The sequence below is a fragment of the Poecilia mexicana genome, unplaced genomic scaffold (assembly GCF_051168715.1).
Source record: "Poecilia mexicana isolate PSO_F unplaced genomic scaffold, ASM5116871v1 scaffold_18, whole genome shotgun sequence".
NCBI lineage: Eukaryota > Metazoa > Chordata > Actinopteri > Cyprinodontiformes > Poeciliidae > Poecilia > Poecilia mexicana.
Window position 1 is genome coordinate 2,252,398 of NW_028263387.1, and position 15,153 is coordinate 2,267,550.

General features: G+C 40.5%; 1 protein-coding gene across 2 annotated transcripts in view; it reads left to right on the top strand.

Moving 5' to 3' along the window:
- lrch4 (leucine-rich repeats and calponin homology (CH) domain containing 4) overlaps window positions 1-15,153 on the top strand; it is an 88,576-nt gene that overhangs the window by 63,216 nt on the left and 10,207 nt on the right. The window contains exons 10-18 of one of the 2 annotated variants that reach the window (XM_088015355.1): window positions 2,937-3,080; window positions 3,313-3,381; window positions 3,563-3,617; window positions 3,689-3,752; window positions 6,735-6,836; window positions 6,918-7,015; window positions 8,356-8,493; window positions 8,587-8,664; window positions 8,895-14,148. In XM_088015355.1, coding sequence (XP_087871481.1) covers window positions 2,937-3,080; window positions 3,313-3,381; window positions 3,563-3,617; window positions 3,689-3,752; window positions 6,735-6,836; window positions 6,918-7,015; window positions 8,356-8,493; window positions 8,587-8,664; window positions 8,895-9,119 — 973 coding nt within the window. In that variant the 3' untranslated portion in view covers window positions 9,120-14,148. Of the gene's footprint in view, window positions 1-2,936; window positions 3,081-3,312; window positions 3,382-3,562; window positions 3,618-3,688; window positions 3,753-6,734; window positions 6,837-6,917; window positions 7,016-8,355; window positions 8,494-8,586; window positions 8,665-8,894; window positions 14,149-15,153 lie in introns of those variants that run through there. The other variant, XM_088015356.1, reaches the window with a different exon arrangement.

Here is a 15,153-nt window from a genome sequence, read left to right on the forward strand (position 1 = left end):
TTGACATGAGAAGATCTAAATATTTCTGTCCAGCCTTCCTGCTGTCAGGGGTTACTTGTCATTTTTAGGAGGCTGTATGAAGGAGCAGTCACTGTAAAGTTGGACTTTGTAACGTATGGAGTTGACATTTTGAATCATCTGTAATTGTAAGCAGCAGTCTCTGTATGCATCCCCAAAGGAAAAGTAGGTCTTTACTTTATGTAGTCATTTCCAGAGACAGCGTATCCCAGAACAGGGAGGTTGACGACTCATTTGCTGTGATACATTCAGCTTTCTTGTAACCACAGTGAACTGCAGACATATCAGAACATGCTGTAGAAAACAAACTACATGATCACTGCTCAGCTGATCAAACTGAAAACTGGTTGATTACTCTGTTCGTCTTTACTGAAGACCTCAGTATTTCTGTGTCTGCTTTTACAAAACTGGGTAGCAAAATGGCTGTGAAGGGTTTGGTTGGTTTGACTCTGCACGGAGTCAAACCAACCAAACCCTTTGAGCAACCTGTTCCACTTCTTACCTCTGGTGGCGCTGTACCAAGAACCACAGAAAGGAAACAACATGAAAACCTCTGAAGAAGACACTGAACGTAACTTCTTTCTTCATCAAAAATAAACAAAAATGAAGTGGAGTCAGATTTTAGCAGTTGTAGGATTTCTCTTTCATCTTTGGCAAAAAAAAAAAAACACAAACTGTTTCTCCTGCTGGTGCTAGACTTGTTTATTTCGGTTGCATTTACACAGAATGCTCTGTGCTATAGTCCTATTCCTGCTTTTGGAATGGTCTCCAGGCCACATTTGAACCACCACACCTGACTGCTTCAACAATTAACCCTGAACTAATTATAAATCTATTCCACTGAGATAACTGTGGAGTCTTTAGGATGCTAAACAGTAGGCTCATTGGTTTTGTTGCCAGGAGAGGTGCAGGTTTCTGTTGGCTAACAGAGACATAAAGTGGTTGTAATTCTATTCTGTTTTAATATCCTGATTTGCCTTTAGCTCTATCTGTCAGAGGTATCAAATCTCTTCCTTCAGCTGTATTGATGCTGAGTCTCCCCAAAAACCTGCTGGCACCTCATGAATATGTGACACACAACCAGGCTTTTAATGTTCTAAAAGTTTATGAATTGGCTGCAGAGCTTACAACAGTCAAGAGTGGGTCACCAGGGAGGGCAAGCCATGCATCCTGCAGCCTGAACTAACGGATGTTCCACATTTTGGCCTCCAACACTTCCTCTGGGACTTCTAAAAATAGGATACTGGAGTCTAGAACAGGGTTCCAAGCATTTCTGAGCTGTCTCTGGCTGTGAAACAAGACTGGAGTTTTTGAAGGGTAAACAGCAAGATGGCTGGTCTCCGAGATCATCACAACTAATAAAACGCTAAAGCTGAATCCATCAGGAGTTTGTGAGGAGAAGAGACAGAGATGTGAGTTCTAAGTTGTTATAGTGACGTTAATGTCCAACATTCAGGTACACCAAAAAACTCATTGATGTCTGGTTTCATTCATGATGGTTTAAGGAAAACTATTCACTCCCCTCAAATGTTTTTTTAAATATTTTATTGCATAACTACTGACCTTAATGTATTTCATTAGGATTTTATATGTTAGACCAGCACAAAGTACACAAACTTTTGATATTTCGGTAATTTGATGGGGTGTGCATAAAACTGACGTGACACTGTCGTAAACATGACATAACACCTGCCATGAAGATGATGGAATTTTCATGAATGTTTAGAACTGTTGTAATGAAGTGTAATTCTGTAAATAATTACACTTTTATTGCAAGTTTTAATGCAACTTTGCATTAAGTGTCATTATTTTCGTAATAATGCAAAGTTGACACTTTTAATGTACTTTAAGGCAACATGTTACCAATATTTCTTACAAAAAAGAATGTGAAGTTCGATGTGGATTTGTATTGAGTTCTTTTTACTATGATTGTCCTAAATAAAGTCAACATTTTTTACAGAGGCCACATTATTAGTAAACAATCTGTTTGTAATTAAACCTGAGTATGAATGTAGCTGTTGCTTTTCTGGCCTCAGAGGTTTGTTAGACAACAAACGGCATCATGCTGTGGGGATTCTTTTCTGCAATAAGGACTGAGGAACCGCTCCGATTTGATGATGGTTGGAGCTAAATTAGGACACTCTCGGAGGAAAACCTGTTGGGGGCTGTAGAAGACCTGAGAGTGGGGGTTCACTTTCCAGCAGGACAACCTCCCCAAACTAGCAGCAAGAGATGTAATGGAATGGTTTAGATTAAAGCATATCTATGTGTTAGAAAGGCATAGTCAAAGTATAAACTAGAATTTAACTGGGAATCGGCTAAGAGTTAAAAACCAATTTTTTGACATGTTTCATGGTGGGATGCTGTGGGGGACAAGGGTTAAACACATCCCACATAATATGGAGGTCTTAGTCCTCAATGCGGATCTTGTAGGTTCAAGTCCTAGCCTGATGACCGCATGTCTTTCTCTCATTACCAACTTTCCTGTCAATTCACTATCAAATAAAGACCACTATAGGCAATAGTGAAAAAAAGCATAACTTTCCTTTGACTATTCAATTATACACCTCTTTGTGTATGAGTCATAAAACATCAATTAAAATATACAGAAGTAACAGAATGAGGAAAAGCTCCAGGGTTTTGAAAACTTTCACCAGGTGCTGTATGTATCAACTGGTTATTACACAACAGGAACAGTAACTTCTGTTATTTTTAAATGTAATCTACATCAATAAACTGAAAAGAGCTGCAGTTAAATGGACTGATTCATTTTAAAAGCAGGTGGGAATGATAGCTGATGTTTGAAAGTTCTAAAATTTCAACCTCAGAAATGTTTTGATTAAACAGGAAACTGTGAGTGCTCCGACTGCCGTTATTCTGTTAGTTAACCTGTGTTAAACCAACGCCTTGTCTCTCAGGTCGAGTCCCTCAACGGAAGGGAACTGCTCCTCCTTGTCCCCGGAGCCCCCCTCCAGCCCCACCCTAGAGGAGAGGAGGAGGCCTGGAACCCTATTTATCTGGCAGGAGCGGGAGCGGCTCCAGCAGCAGAGGGAGAAGGCCAGGTAATTACCTTGTGCTTCATTAATAACGGAGAAAACTGGACTCAGAAATTTTTGAGGGGTTTCTGTTGTCAACATGAGTTTTGCATTGAGGAAAAGTTCTAGCAATGTTCTAACAAAAAAGAAATGAGGCCAGTGAATGTGAACATGTCCGGTCCATATCGGTGTTTCCTTCAGTCAGTAGTGCAGTTGTAGCTGCACTCTCATGCTCAATTCCAATCTCTTTATTTTGCAGTTTGCTGAAGTCATCCGCTAAACCCGGAAGTCATGTGGCCTCTGCACCACAGACAGGAAGCAGCTCATGGTGGGTTGGTTCTGAGCAGAGCAGAAGCAGTGACCCACATCTTTTAGTTCTTCTCCTTATGCTCCACTCCCCTCCACTCATGTAGTTCCTCAGCTCTTGTCAAAATAAGACAGTAGAAAGCATGAAGGTGTGGGAAAAGCTTTTCCACTGTGAATTAATCACGGTGTATGTCTCCCTCTAGTGGTGGCTCACCAGAAAATGGAAGTGCCCACTCTGGCTTGCGTCAGCGATGTGCAGTGAGTCCCATCCCGCTAGTAAAGAGAATAGAAGGTCGCTCTGCTGCTACTGAAGTGTTTGTTTGTTTCAGAGTGCTGACCAGATGAGCACCGGGTCTCCATCAGTTCTTCTCCATCGCTCCAGCAGCAGAACAGGTACAGCTGACTCACCTGAACCACCTCAACATGTACCTGAGCAGTGCTCACAATGCAAATATTTCAGCTGGAGTAATCAGAGCGTTTTATAACCTCAATGGGAACAGGACCAACACAGTAGAGGTATTTACTTTAGCTCCAGCCACTGATCTAAGAAATTCACATTGCCTCATATTCACCTCAGCATTCTGAGGACCTTGTAGGTCTCTATACTACGTTTTAACAATATTTTTCTTCATCTCCACGTAAAACAAGAAATAGTGTCAGATGTTTTATGAAACTATAAGCATATAATTTTATTATTAGCCATTAATAACTAAATCTTATGCCATTTGCAACCTGGCCTTTTATTAACTTAGAGGTAGTAAAACTCTCCTAATCTCTTAGTTTTCATAAACTGTATGTTAAAGCTGGGTCATTGATAAATCTGCTCTTATTAAAGCTACAGTATAGAACTTTAATAAAGAAAATGTTTTTTTTACATGTTAAAACTGTCACCATTTCGTGACAGTAGGTATTATGAGACAGATAATCTGTTAAAATCTCCATTTCCTGCCGGAGCTGTTATTGCCATTTGAAGAAATTCACCACTCCCAACCAAACACTACCAATCAGAGTTGGCTGCTAAATGTGCTAATGGTGGAGAAACATTAGCACATTATGTAAATTTTTTTTCGTCATAATGCGACCTGTATCTGATCTTTTCATGACAGTCTGAACAACATAGGTCGGATTCTTTCAGGCCACTTGAGGCTTTGATACGTATCTGATTCATATGTGACCTAACGTCGAGGCCGCATTCATCCGATCTGAACGTCACTGATACTCAACAAATGTCATTGATACACGCAAGCAGGAAGAAAAACAACAACCAATGATGGACTGTAATGAGGATTAAGTTGTTAATATGCTGGCTCCGGTTGGACAACAACTTCAAATGTGGAAGTTATGTTCCACTGTGAGCATCCATGTTTACTTCTGCAAACACTGAGCACAAATTTTTTTATTGGCGGTTGGCAAAACACTGAGAACGCTGATGTTGTTGAGCTCTCTACTGTGCAGGACACTTTCAGATCGTTTGCCCGATCACACAGGCAAACACGAACGGCCACGGCAAAAAAATTTGATTTGACAAAAAGTCGGAATTGGGTCACTTCAGGCTGCAATGTGAATGCAAACTTACTGTTGCAGGAAAACAGTTTATCCACTCTCATTGGTGACTATGCTAACTAGCCTGAGCATTTGTTGTAGGATCTGGTGACGGTGAAAAGCTGTAGCAATGAAGGAGGGTTGGGGGGTCGAAGGGTGTGAGCAGCGCCACAGAAGATTATAATTGACAGCACTAAGACCCACCTCCTGACTCTGATTGACTGTTTCTAGTTAGCACTGGGAGAGGACAAAGGAGCTAATTTTTTTTTCCAGATTATCTGTTTCATACAATGCTGTCTTGACATAATTTAAACAAATATGTAAAAAAATAAATTAAAAAATTATAAAGGTTACATACTGCTTCTTTAAAATATTTCTCCACTTCAGTTGTCAGAAAGAGGATTTAACCTGAAAAGTCAATCTTTAGATGACATATCATACAGTGCAGGGAAATAATTGTGTGATTCTGATAAACAGTTTTTATTTTCTTTCCCAACATTGTACAACTAACATGTGCATAGTTGTACACAACATCAATTGATGTTAACTAGTGAGGGAGTCCCACAATCAGAACAACCGAGGATCGATGTTGTTAAACCATACATTTTCCTGATTATTATATATAAACCCGTATCTCACCTTAATTTCATTAATGTTTAACTCTTGCTGTACTAAAAGTTATTGACATACCAAATATATTACTCAGATTTATCTGTAAAATAACCTCTGCATCATTTTCTTGTAAAATATTCAAAATAGACGAACAATAAAATAAAACGGAACAACCCCAGCAGAGATAATTCCAGCAATCACCAGCTGTTTGCACCCTTTATCCATCGCGTGATATAACATTGCAAGATACGTTCATTCCTCCTTTGACATGAGCTAAAAACATGCTAACAGCTAGCTGTGACCATTCTGCTTTAGACATTAAACTATCCATCTTGCTTTTGTCACCTTTAGCTCTTCTATTAATGAAATGGCATCTTCAGGGACCCCTTGGCCACAGAAAAACCTGGCTTAAATCCAACATGTTCTTCCAGAACATGTTGTCCACCTGGACAACAACATTTCTTTCATTTTTACTTTCTTTCTAACTTACATCTTGGTAATTGAAGCTGGTTCCTCCCAGGTACCCATCTGCTTTAAAATTTGAATTCTGAGAATAACAGAATTCTGAGATTCTGACAGAGAAAAGTTAGAATTCTGAGATTGAAGTAAGAATTCTTTTTTTTTTTAGTGACCCTAATCATCTTCTGGAGATGAAGTCTGTGTTCTGTCTGAGAACAGATACATATACCATTGATACTCCAGAGGTTTCTGCTTTTCCTTCTAGTTCTGAAGCTAAAACTGCTCAGCTGTGTGTTAACATTTACAAAAAACAAAAAAAAAACAAAAAAAAAACAGATTTGAGCTCCAAGTTTAACCTGAGAGGGAATGGTCTGCATGAAATGTGGTCCACTCAGCCTGGTGGCAGCGAGGTAAATCACTGAGTGTGAAAGAAGGAATCCCAGAGTTCAGCAGTGCTGCAAGCAGTTCCCAAAGCATCAGTGTGAAGATCAGCAGACACAGAGGATGTATTGGTATTGGAGCTGTTTCTTCAGTCTGATGGCTTCCTCATGCAGTCTGTGGGATCAGCGTTTCTAAAGCTGCCTATAGAGAGCAGTTTTCAGTTGAAGTGAGCCCTCATGTTCAGGTACTTCTGGAAAATGGGGAATAATGTGGAAAAGTTCAGTGTTTTTTGTCACTCATAATGCAGCAGTGTCCTCTGATGGGGACATGTTGCCATGCTGTCCAACACATTTGGAACAATGACCTATGTGTTTGAATCAGATGTGCTGTCCTTTCCGAAGACCTCCTCTCCTCCTGGTCAGGCTCAGAAACCCAACAGTTTCCTGTTTCGCACGTCTTCTCGGAGCAACGTCAAACCCACAGGTAAACACACACACACACACCCTCCCCAGCTCTGCTCCTTCTACAACCCTATTAAACTCCTCTTGCTTTGCTTCTGGTTAGGGACCACGTTTACTCTGGGAGAGTCTGGCAGGAGTGAATCTCGCACCACTCTGCGTTCACCGAAGGAGGAGAGAAAAGACCTCACACAACTACGCAAGGTAAGCCCTGCTGCAGCCCCGCTTCCACTTCTTTGTCATGTCTTCATCTCAGACTGGTGGGTTACTGAAGATGTCTTCACAGCTGAACTTAGAAGTAAGTCATGGAGCCCATGAAAAGGACATCCCCATTCCTGATGCTAATCTGAGACAGACACCAAGTTCTAGTCTGATACTTCAATAAAGTTAAAGGTTCAATATAATGTAAAATAATGTTATGTCATTTCTCTCATCTAAAAGATACCTGGAGTGTTGCCTTGATTCTTTCATGTATGTTTGAGAAATCCCTTAGTCTCCATGGCAGCCATTCAGCTGTGCAAAACGGCTGGATGAACCTAGCCCCACCATCAAGGCGCAGCTCCTCCTCAGAGCTGCAGTTTCCAAGCTTCGGCTTCCCAGAACGCAACTCCCCCACTCAGTTAATTGCTGCTGGCTAGTTTGAAGGTGTAAACATCTGGTGGAACTGTGCATCTGCTGAGCTCATTATAGGAGCTACTTCTCAGTGGTAAAGATGTTGTTAAAGGGTTAATATAGGAGCCATGTTGTGATGACTTCTTGAAGGCAGAGTTTCAGAAAGAACAGGGTTTTTTAAAAAGGCAGAGGCCCAATTTCAAGGCATTAAATAAAATAAAGAAATTTACCAAGAAATTTACCTATATATATCTGTATTAATGTATATAGATATATATAGGTAAATTTAAAGTTCTATTTTTTAAAATGCAACTTGGGCAATTATGCTATTAGGCTAATGAAATGCAAAAAAGTAATTATATCTGCTAGGTAGACGACACACAGATTAGCATGTTAAAGTTCATTATTACTAACCTGCTTCTTTCAGATAAAGATAATTTAAATATCAAGTATAAAATCTAATCTCTAATTCTGTTGCAAGTAAGATCTTGCTATAAATTTCTATGGGAACCCAGCCCAGGTCAGAATCTAACAGATCTTTGTATCATCTGTAAACTAGGGCTGCTCCGATTTTTAAAAGCCGGACTTGTTGACACTGATTTTGGCTGATCCGTTTTTTTTTTTGTTTTTTTGTCTGAAAAGTTGCTAAATATAGCAACAAAGTCATTAAGTTGGCAACATTAAGGTGATTATACGTAATCACACATGTACAGATGTGACCTGATGTGCGTGTGTGTCAGTCAGCCTCTCACCCCAGAGCAGAAGGAGACAGTGGCTGATGTTCAGAGATTAGCTCGGTTTCTCATGTCCATATTGACTGACGGCTGCTGTCTGATTTATCGGTGCAGCCCTAGTGTTAGCTGTTAGCTGTCCTCCTCTTAGAAATCCTTGTTGCACATAAACATGGAGCCTAACTGTGTCCTGGCCCTCAGACCTTAGAGTCTCGACTGAAGACCAGTCTGCCAGAGGACCTCAGTGAGGCTCTGTCCAACGGAACCGTCCTCTGCCAGCTGGTCAATCAGATCCGGCCTCGCTCCGTGTCAATCATCCACATCCCCTCCCCTGCAGTGGTGAGTGCTGATCAGCCCGTTCCTGCCTCCTTCCTCTTAAACTCCACTGGAAGGGCTTAGAAAGGTGACGTCAAATGTTGGTTTCCTCTCCAGCCCAAACTGAGCTCAGCCAAATCTCGACTGAACGTTGAAAACTTCATCACTGCTTGTCGCAAGCTGGGAGTCCCTGAGGTAAGGATCTGTGTTGTTTTGGGATCAGTGTTTACCTTCCTGAAGCAATCAGAGGAGAGGTTCATGTACTGACAGCGTCTGTTTGCCTGTCTACGTGTGTGTGTATCCTCAGGTGTGGACTGACTCTTGATGTTCTCATCAGTCCTCACCTGACTGCTGCTTCATCACTGTTTCCTGATGTTCTAACCATGTTTCCTCCTCTGTGTGTGTGTGTGTGTGTGTGTGTCCAGTCTGAAGTGTGTGTGTGCTCTGATGTGCTTCTATGTAAGCTGCCCAGTGTTCTGCGCTGTGTGACAGCCTTGCTGGCTGTGGAGGAGGAGTGCCCCACCCACCACTGGGCCCCTGCATCTTCAACTTCCTCCTCCTCTTCCTCGCTGCTGTCGCCAGACTTCCTATTGTTTTACTGCTGTGTCATGGCGCTCCTCTACGCCGCCTACTGCTGTCTGCTCACCTAGCGCAGCACCTCGGAACCCTGTAGCTGTCTCTGGAGCCATGTGAGCAGTGTGTGTGTCAAATACACACCAAGACTGTAGAGCAGAGGCCCTCAGCTGCTCTTGCTGCAGCCATGAAGAACATTGACTGGCAGGATAGATGGGGGGACAGAGCCAGATGGAGCTGTGGTTCTGGAAAGCACGGCATGCTGGGAAAAGTGGCGAGGTGTGTCTGACACAGAGCTTGTTGGCAGCACAAAGAGAAGCTGAAACAGAGAAACCAGATCTAACAGAGCTGCAGGAAACCCTGAACGTTGTTTAGTAGATCTGTCTGAACTGATCTGATATGATCTGAGCAGTAGATGTACATGCGCTCTGTGTTCAGGGCGGTTCTTTAACCGCTTCAGCTCCAGCTGAAAGCTTGATCGGAGGCAGCTCACTCTCTGATGGGTTTATTTTTCAGACTAAAGGCTGTTTGTCCTTTCCTTCAGTGCATCAGTGATAAACATGCTGCAAACCTAGCATGTTCAATATTTCATTTTTCCTCTAACAGAACGATGTGGGTCAGTTTGTTAGAGCCCTGGTGGAAATGTGTAAAAGCATCAGGATAAATGGATCTTTTATTGCAGTAGTATAAACTGACATTCTGGAGAAATCCAACTTTTATTTTGAGGATATTTATCCATTTATTAGTTGTCACCATAACAGCAACAGACCAATCATTAGTTTCCCTGGTGTAAACATTTCCTCCCAGTCTTCTCCAGGAGTCTTTAACATAGTACAGTTCTATAGACAGAGGGATAACTTCAGATCTCATCATTTCTCTCTCTGCTTCAGATCAGCAGAGAGAATTTGAAATAAGAATTATTTCTTAAGTGACTGACATGCTGAACCATTTCTGTCTCCATTTGGATCATTGTTCTGTGGAAATAACTCTTTTTTTTAAACTTTTTTTTCTTCAGGTACACATTATTACACTTTTTAATTTCAAATGTTAGCTCATGATGTCATGCACTCAGTTTCCAGGCTCTGGACTACAAACAGACCCAGAACATCACAGGCCCTCGACCATGCTTAACAGCTGGAATGTGATTCATTTTATAGCAAAGTGTTTGTTCCTGAGAAACTTGGTCTCATCTGACCAAAGCCCAGTCCTGCTTAAAGTTTTTGCAGAGTTCAGCAAACCCTACATGGGTACAGTGATGGTAGGGCACCACAAACTAACTAGTGATGCCCTAACTAGACCATTACAACCTTTAGACGGCAATCTAATGGTTGTTATAGAGCTTTTGACTTGTTTCTACCTCCATTCTCATCCTGATCACTCTGTGTGGTGACCAGATAAATATGGCTCCTCAAAAGAAATGGACATCTGTGTCACATCATATGTATTCCCCAGGGAATCAGGAAGTCCTGAATTACTAACTACAAGTTCCCAGAAACTCTAGTCAACTTAAAAAGTTACATATGTTTTTTTTTTTTTTTTTTTTTTTCAAAAAAGAAGCTTAGGTTGTGTTTATATCAGCAGTTACCATAACAACCATTTGTAATTAAGACCATTATTTCTTAAGTGACTGAATAAATGCACTGATTAAAGGGTTGATTTTTCTACATTTGTGTGTGAGATTATGCTGCTGCAATAAAATATGTATTAATTTGTAAGCATGTGACACATCAGGCCCAATTTATTTGTCGATTTCTAGATTATTCTGATTCTACCAGCAGTTTTAGGCTAAAGAAGTCCCAGTTTTCCATCTGATTTGATTTGTTTGAATTTTTCCATGCAGAGAAAAAGAAGATACATTTATGACTTGCAGGTACATTTTCTGGTTGATAGATTTAAAAGTTTTTGAAAATGGTAATGTCGCTAAAGACTCCAGCCATCCTTTCTATGAAACAAATACGCAATATTAGAGTACTTATATTATTCTCCTAGATCCTAATTAATCTGCATTCTGCATCACATCATAATATACATATATGCACATGCATGAAGGTCATGACGAGATGTTTACCCAGTAGAGGTCTTACTCAGATTAATACATAGAGTTAAAGGTCTACAACAATGACATCTACTGTGATTTTCATCTCACAGTTCCAAAATCATATGCTGATTAATGCAGCTTCAAGTTGCAAAAAACTACAACTTGAGCCATGCATCTCCAGGTGTTTCACTTGCCCTGTCTCACCTGGAAGCCTCTGTGATCTGGTCACTCTGTGGTTCTGGAAGTCAGCTGAACTCTTTGTGCCTCCAGAGGAGTTCCAGCATTTCTTCCTCAGTTTCCTGAACTGTGAATGTGATTTTTAACCCTTAGAAAAATGCAAGTTCAATGTTGGATGTGAAGTGTTGGTGTGTGCCACTGAATGTGCCGGGCAAAAAGTGCTCAACACTGAGATTGATTTTATGCATGCTGTTTTACGTGGGAGCAGCAGATGGCTCTGTTGCTCCATCAGCTCCCCCCAGTCGGTACAGAGCTTTCCAGGAGGTTGTGTGTGTGTGTGTGTGTGTGTGTGCGCGTGCGTGCGTGCGTGTGAAGTCCTTGTTGTTGGCACTGGTCTGTTTGACCTGCTGACTTGTATAAATATAAACGGCTTATTAAATTATTGCGTTTATTTATATTTATTATGTTCTACTTTGGTTTGTATGGAAGCAGTAGAAGTTTTCTGAGGAAATTAGTTCAGAAATTCAAAATCACAGCAGATTAATATTAAGATTAAGTTAAGCTAACAGTGAAGCTTTGGTTTCCTCTTGGCTCCACATCTACCAAACCGCTAGACAGTCTATGCAGCTTTCAGCACACAGTCACCTATCTGGTGTCTTAGCTCATATAGAAGGTCAGGGCCTGCAGATAAACTCACATTAGAACTCATTACCATATGGAGCTTAAAGGCAACATTTACTGCAGGATTGTAGGAGTTTTGGTTAGAACAGTTTAAACTGCAACTATTACAGAAAGATGTCTGAATTATAGAGTTACAGAATTCTGATTACAGAAAGATGTTTTTGTTAATGTCTGAACAAAAAAGTAAAACTAAAATGAATATTGATTCATTCTCAAAACACATCCTTTGATCATTAGCTATAGTTTATATTGAGAACCAGGGTTAACTGGGTGAGTTTGTGAGCAGTCAGTATCTCCCACCTGCAGTAGATGAATGGTAGAAGGTATTCTAGGTTTAGGTCCCTGCTTCATGCTTCAATCACCTCCACTGGGGTCAGTGACATGTTCTCTACTGCAGTTAAGATGCTCCTCATAACCACAACTTCCCTTTATAGCTCAGAAAATAAAGTCATAAACAAATGGTGGCAGATGACCATTTTGCATGATCAAAATTCAACCCCTTAATAGCCAGTGATTGACATTTTCAGCCGCTTTAAACATCTACCACCATCCACTTCTGAACCTTTCATTCAACAGTCCAGATGTTGCTGTTCTGCATGCCTTCTGAACAGGCTGTCGGCCTTCAACTGGGGATTATCTCACAAACCGCAAAATCTCCCTATGTCCACCCAGTGCTGCTAACACTGCGCTCCATTCATATTCAGTCATTTCTGTGTTCCAAGAAAAAACAAATTAACCAAGAAAACTGTGGGCCAGTCTGAGGTTCCTCCACAACCTCACCATCAAATGTTGCTGCAGAGCATTAAACTGCAAATGGAAGCTAGAAGAAGACCCTTTTTTGCCTTTTACTGGTAGTGAGTCACTCACATATAGTGACTAACGTATAGTCAGGGATGTCTATTGCGTCAGGGGTGTCCTGAAGCAAACGAGACACCCCTGTTTGCTTCAAGGATGTCCAAACATTTTGACATATTAGCCAAAACCAAGTATTCAAGACCAGCAACAAATTTTCTATTTATTAAAAATTAAAACTTTTTTTCTGTCAAAGATAAATCACTAATTAAAAATGAGAGGTTTAGTTTTTTTCTCCTTTTTTTTTTTTTTTTTTTGAAAGGGCTATTTCAGACCTCTCTTTTGAAAGAGTGTCCTGATATAGCCATTTGGTTTTGGTTTTGATTTGTATTCCATTTTCCTGGTTAAGAGAAAAATATGTATTCTCTAGCAGCAAGTGCAGGTAGGATATTTAAAAAAACAGAGTACAAGGAACAGACACTCCTGGAGTACAGCTTCTGTTGGAGAACATGGCAACATTGTTTGAATGCTTTGTTGTTAATCCCCCTGAAGTTCAAATCCTTTTTGGGAAAGCTGGAAATTTGTCACCAACCCAACCTCAAAATCCAACATTGGATAACCACAACTGCCACATGTCTAAAACCTCGTTTAGTTACAGAAACATATTTATATCACTTTAACTGTACTATACTGTACAGTACTCTGCTATAGTTGGAGACACTGTTACACAAGTTGCTAACGGTAGTTAGCCTTGTGCCTGAGCTCAACCACTTTGAGAGCAGCGTCTGGAACACAGGCATTCCCAGATCTGATTCCTGACTTCCAAAGCACATTGATGATGGTGGTGTGTTTTTCTTTGTTTTTTTTTTTTGTGTTTTTTGTTTTTTAACTTGCAGCGACATCTAGAAGATTGATTTTTAGAATTGTTTTCTCATTTTTTCAGCTATGGAGCAAATGTTAAATCTTTCTGCAGTTTATGAACCAAACATCAGAGAAGAAGAAAAGGTCCTGTATTACTGAGAATTGGAGGAAACCCAAATTAATATTAGGAGACTTTCTATGTTCATCACCATTCTAATTTATAAAACATTTTTACAATATTTAATTTTTAATGCTTATTGATTGATTGATGGGCAATTAAACTGGTTTAACAGTTATATGAGCTCTGAGAAAGGTCACAACTTCCCTTCTGTTTTATTAATCTGCTGTTATGAGAATGATTTCAGTTCAAATGTATATTTTGAGTGAAAACTGGATTTGCAATAATTCCTTCACTGGCTTAGACCAAGCTATATTTCTACATTTGTTAGTGAAACAGAAACATTGTATTTTATATTTACATAACACTCTTTTTGACTTTAAATGACTGTTTTCCTTTCTGCTGTAACGAACTGATTAAAACTGAAACTCTGACCCTGTGCCAGTTTGTGCCAGCTTGCTGTCTTGCCTTTGCTTAATCAGCGATCAGTTTGTGTGCTCAGGGTATCTGCAGTCACCTCAGCATCCCGCTCAGCTTCCAGTCGTCTCCAGCTCCTTTTATTAGCTTTTCATAGACCTTCATTAACAGGCCTACAGCAAGCCAATAGCTGATGCAATGACCAGAAACAAATTGGATTAGAATTTCTTTGTGTCATTTTCCTCAGACTGACATCTCCAAAGCCACAATTAAATAAATTAATGTGTTTTTTTCCCTCGTTATTTACAGCTTGGTTTTAGGACAGTAGAAATGTCTGTAAAACTGTGTGCTGAGCTGGATGTGGGGGTGGGGGGACAGATACCCTGAAGTGAATCATGTCTGTTCTGTGCTTCACCTCCTTTAAAAGCTCCTGTGTGCTCTCCAAACAGTAGGCTTCTCATCTCCTCTTCCTGCTGGCCAGCGTTTGAGCAGGTGAGTGTGCTGAGCCAAGGTCAGAGGAAAGGTCGAACTCGGCCCTGAGGTATACTGCTGCTGTCTTCGCGTCAGTCTGCCTGCTTCACATGTCATTGTGTGTGTGGGGCGGGAGGGTCTGTACAGCTAACAAGCTAACAAATACTGATTCCAGGAACACATGAAGTCTGATCATCTATACAGTACACCAGTTTAGATGAAGGCTATGACTAAACTAACTCTGGTTAATGGACATATTTGATGGAACAAACATGTCCATTATATGACGATCCTCAAAGGCTACTCTTAGAATATTTAGTCTGCAGCAAACAGGAAGTTCAGAGTGATCAGATCCTGTTTTCTCCTTCAGTGTAGTAAATCAAATGTTACAGCTCTAAGAGAAAGGGTGTGGGGGAGGGAGCAATACCCCCTCCCAGACAGTCATGTTCATATCATACAAAGACAGTTATCTTCAATAAAGACAAAAATGTAAAACTCAATAAATACAAAAGTATAAATTTTCTGTGGGTGCCACTTTTCTGCTGTAGCCAGAGTT